Source organism: Montipora capricornis, chromosome 4, assembly GCF_036669925.1.
Source record: "Montipora capricornis isolate CH-2021 chromosome 4, ASM3666992v2, whole genome shotgun sequence".
Lineage (NCBI taxonomy): Eukaryota > Metazoa > Cnidaria > Anthozoa > Scleractinia > Acroporidae > Montipora > Montipora capricornis.
This window is the reverse complement of record NC_090886.1, coordinates 51,836,930-51,842,170: the sequence shown is the minus strand read 5'-3', so window position 1 is coordinate 51,842,170 and position 5,241 is coordinate 51,836,930. Positions and strand designations below refer to the sequence as shown.

The 5,241-nt window shown below is 42.0% G+C and overlaps 1 protein-coding gene across 1 annotated transcript; it reads left to right on the top strand.

The window, feature by feature from the left end:
- The first annotated feature begins 3,634 nt into the window (after window positions 1-3,634).
- LOC138046819 (uncharacterized) lies at window positions 3,635-4,192 on the top strand. Its single transcript, XM_068893398.1, has one exon. It carries the CDS (start codon window positions 3,635-3,637, stop codon window positions 4,190-4,192), a length of 558 nt encoding a protein of 185 aa, XP_068749499.1.
- Window positions 4,193-5,241: the final 1,049 nt, after the last annotated feature.

Here is a 5,241-nt window from a genome sequence, read left to right as displayed (position 1 = left end):
ACGTTCCAAACTGACCGATTGGATTTCAGAGGGTTGGATCTGGGGAAAAGTGACGTCATTTACTCAGTATCTTCAAGTTCCAGTGTGTAAACGCAGCTTATGAGATATGCAATACAGGAGTTTAGAAGTCTGAAAACCCAAAACTCCCGTGCTGCATATTAATTTAGCCGCATTCTTAAACTATTGAGTCATTGATGTCATTTTCTCCTCGATCCAGCTACCTCAAGATTTTAAAGTTAGTAATGGCGGACCATTAAACAGGAAATTCCAGTTAAAATAAACAGGTGTATTTTTGAAATTGAGGCTTAAAACTTGGGTCACTTACTGATTAATTAACATAGTTTTGAAATCCAAAGAAAAATAAAAATTGATTTTTAGGACACACAACTACAAGTCCCAAGCACTCACAAGCTAATGGACAAGTAGAAAAGGCCATTCGAACAGCCAAATCTGTACTAAAGAGAGCTTATGTACTAAAGACGGCACTAACCCATACATTGCCTTGCTCGAAAGCAGAAGTACCCTGATAACTGGCCTGAGCTATTCCCCAGTTCATAGTTTTCTTTGACAGAAGGCTAAGAATCAAACTTCTCACTACAACACAGTTACTGGATGCAATAATTCCAACAGATGCCAAGTCCCAGCTCCTGGCTCAACAGAAAACAGAAGCTGTACTTTGACAGAGGCGCCAAGTCACTACCTCTTGTCAAAACGGGTGAGTGACACTGTTCGACTAAAAACAAAGAATGGCTGGAAACCTGCTGCAGTTACCAAACATGCTCACACCCCTAGATCAGTGGTTGTGACCACAAAAGGCACTCCCTACAGACGAGACAGGAGAGACATTATCAAGACCCCTGATAGTAACACAAGCACCATCCACGAGTCCAATAAGTGACAGAGGGATCACTAAGTGCCCGGAAAGTGACACCATCCAGTCCCCTGGTATTATCCGCACTAGATCTGGTAGAATTGTACGACCACTAAGGTTAAATGACTTTGTATATAATTAGTTGATTAAGCGCAATTAATCATTTAGTACATCGCTAATCCGAGTTGTTGTTATCAGCTGAAACATTAACTTTGCATGCCTGTGACAGATCTTGATCAATGAAAAGTGGACAATGTCGATATTTTTGATTGCATGTTTATTACTCCTTTCATTAGCTAGAGGGGAGATGTCATGACATGATGTCGGTTTAATACGTCATTCGTTCACGTGGTCTTTTCTTTAAAATGGCAACCTTGACCTTGCATAGTTTTGGTAGCAGTTTTTCGATTGCAGAAATGTAATATTTGGAACGTTTGATGACCTTATTCAGCTCTGGAGGATCAAAGCAAATCCTAATTTTGCCTGGCTTGCATACTACTACTACTACTGCTACTAAGTTACTTATCCTGTGTTGGACATTCCTCTTTCCTGGTGCACGTTTCTTCTTTAGATCTGCAACTTTAGTTTTTTATTCCTCTCGAAGGACTACGGGTGTACGCCTACTAGCATGCTGAACAGGTACTGATGCCGGGTCGACTACAAAGCTGGTAAATACATCTAACGTGGCCCAGTCCCTCAAAGACGATCCTGTAGTCCTGAACGACTTGTTGTGGGGTTAAGGGTATAATATTTCAGCTTGAGAGTGCATCTTCAGGAGTCCTAGCTATTGGTAGGTGACGTGGTAGCAGACAACATTAGTTTGTTTGAACGGCCATCTTTTTTAAACTTAAGCACTTCCATTCGACCACCGCAAGTGACTCTAAGATCTATTAGTCCCAGAAAATTGATGAGAGAGCCATTAAACAGTTAAAGCTTTGTATTGCTGGCTTCCATTTGAGGATAGCCATATTAGGTGCTAATCAATAAATCATGATGGCTTGATAAGTAAGAAGTTAAGCCCATACCCAGTTGGTATTTCAGAAATTTTCTTGCTTGCTTTCTTCGTTGAAGAAATTAGAGTTGCAAACTAGCGGCCACCATTGGACTTGAACAGTTGAAATGTCTTCAGGCCTGAGGATGGATCCTGCAGAGCTTTCACCGCTCTCCTTTAACCAAAGAATTGAATCGTCATGTTATTTTCCCACACACACTGATGCAAAATGGTGTCATTTTTTGCAGTAAACGCACTGGTTATTGTAGGCTGTACAATCTTTTATTTTGTTGTGACGCTGCCGTTCACCACAGAATTTGTATCGGCGCTCCGCGCGCGCGCCTTCGGCGGAAATTTGGTAACCTATCGATGCGAGAAATTTTGGTTTTATGGCCATGACGTCATCGACCTACGTAGGTACGTCCACCCATCCATGTATGCCAATAGGGAGCTTAAGACCAAGACGTTTTTGTCAACACGGATGCCAAGTAGACCGGCGTCTGTGACTTGACTTGTTTGCCGTAAGCTTGTCCCGTCAGTGATTTTACGGCATCGTTAGTTAATTGTACAGCAGTTTTGATTCTTTGTCTTCTTTCTTAATACTGAATCATGACTTCAAGTTAAGAAAGACAGGATATATGCTTTTTCAGAGCTACCACCAAAGATTGATTCAGAGGATGAACTTATTGTTTTATTGGAAGAGAACACGGCTGGAAATTCTCTTTCCAGTTACGATCGATAATCATGAAATGATTCTGAATGTAAAGAAAAGTTCACATCTGCCAGTGTTAGCTGATTTGTCCAATCCATTTGGTACATTTCTGTAAAGGAAAGAAAGTGAGGAATAAAAATGAAGCGTTCCAAAAAAGAAATTAAATTTGACGGTCATTAAAGTTGTACAAAATTTAACATCGTCTTTCTGGAAACTTTGTCTTAGCATTGCCAGTGCATTAAAGTTTAAGACCATAGAGACAAAACACAAGCACATGCAAAAGGATATATCAAGAAATTTGGAAAACAAATATCTTTCAAAAGAGACTTACTCTAGGTTTTTTGGAAAGACTGAGTCTCGGCGTCTGCAGCGCTGTTGCTCGTCAGCCGGTACAATTGACAAAAAAGAGTTTTATAAAAATGCTAAAAAAGGGGGGCTTAAAACTGATCTAAACTTAAAAAGGTTTCCCAAATTTTCGAACCGTATCTCTGGTTCTTCTTCGGGGGACAATGAATCTAAAATTCAAAAATCACTGCTTCTTATTTTGGCTCCCAAGAGATCTTAACAGCGGCACATATGCCCTTGGGAACTCCATTCTTTCATTCACAGAGTTCTTATCAATGTTTGAGTGTAAAGACTCCAGAAAAATTCTGCGCTTGTAATTAGTTTCATTCCTTTCAAGAATTTGGCCGTAGCGTGGATGGATGTCGTGCGTGGTTCTTTCGGCATGTTGTCGGATTGCCGACTCTTTACTCGCGGCACGCGCGGGATCATGTTCCACTCTCCTCGAAGCCCAACACCGTTTGCTCTCACCAATGTAGGAGAAATCGCAGTCTTTGCATTCAACCCTGTAAGCGACGCCTGCTATATTTTCTTCCGATGGACGGTCCTTCGGTTTTTGGAAGACAGAAGCAAGTGTGCCCATAGCGCAGCCAAAAATTTGGCGATACAGAGTCCCTTCATATGAAAAGAAGCTGTTGTACAGCTGACGAAAATCGTGCTGTACAACAGCTTCTTTTCATATGAAGGGACTCTGTATCACCAAATTTTTGGCTGCGCTATGGGCTCACCCGTGAGCGTAGTCATCGCCGACTTGGTAATGGAACACATCGAGGTTCAGGCTTTGTCAACATTCACGGCTTCCCCCCGCTGGTGGTTCAGATATGTTGACGATTCAAACGCGTGTATAAAGTCGACAGAGCTTGACAATTTCCATCGCCATCTTAATGCAGTCAATCCGCACATCCAGTTCACAGTAGAGCGCGCCACACCCGTGGACGGTAAACCCACCATCGCGTTCCTGGATACTAATGTATCCACCCTCCCCAATGGTGAGGTTGAGGTGCAAGTATACCGAAAAGCCACCCATACCAACAAGTACTTGGCATTTGATTCACACCACCCTGTACAACATAAGAGATCCGTCGTCAGCACGTCGATGCGCCGCGCGAACACCATCCCATCTAGCGAGGCCCTGAGAACAGAGGAAACATCCCACGTCCAGGACAGCCTACAGGTCAATGGATATCCCACCAAATTCATTGAAAATGCTGCCCAACCAAGGTCTGGTCCACAAAGCCACCATCCTGACCCGGCTGGCCTTACCCGGACAGGGTAAAACGCACACTGCAACATTTCAACATAAGGACTGCTTTTAAGCCCATACGCACACTTGCTTCTGTCTTCAAAAAACCGAAGGACCGTCCATCGGAAGAAAAAATAGCAGGCATCGTTTACAGGGTTGAATGCAAAGACTGCGATTTCTCCTACATTGGTGAGAGCAAACGGTGTTGGGCTTCGAGGAGAGTGGAACATGATCCCGCGCGTGCCGCGAGTAAAGAGTCGGCAATCCGACAACATGCCGAAAGAACCACGCACGACATCCATCCACGCTACGGCCAAATTCTTGAAAGGAATGAAACTAATTACAAGCGCAGAATTTTTCTGGAGTCTTTACACTCAAACATTGATAAGAACTCTGTGAATGAAAGAATGGAGTTCCCAAGGGCATATGTGCCGCTGTTAAGATCTCTTGGGAGCCAAAATAAGAAGCAGTGATTTTTGAACTTTAGAGTCATTGTTCCCCGAAGAAGAACCAGAGATACGGTTCGAAAATTTGGGAAACCTTTTTAAGTTTAGATCAGTTTTAAGCCCCCTTTTTTTAGCATTTTGTATAAAATTACAAACACTGATCGCCAAAAGAGCGAAAAAGAGTTTCTTTCGTAAATAATAGGAATTAGAAAGTTGATTTTCCAGCATTAGCAGGAAAACAACAAAAATCAACCCAAAAAAAAAACAGAGTAATTGCACCTAAAATGAACTTACCTTCTCACGTTTTTTTTTTTACCACGGACGCCAAATAGCTAGCCTTTAGGTTTGTGACGTGTGACGTCCGTTCCGGTCGCCGTCCGTGTTGACAAAACACATACTTTAACACATACTATAAATTCTGAAATGCTTGAGTTATCTGACTGGTTTAAAGCAAATAAGTTATCACTAAATGTTAAGAAATCGAACTATGTAATCTTCAAACCAAGGCAAAAAAGAGAAGAGTTTGATTTAAATATTGAATATATGGTCACAAGATGATCCGCGTTAATTAAGGAAGTTACGTTTCTTGGTGTTATTTTGGGTGAAAACCTTTCATGGAAAGCACATATCTCACAT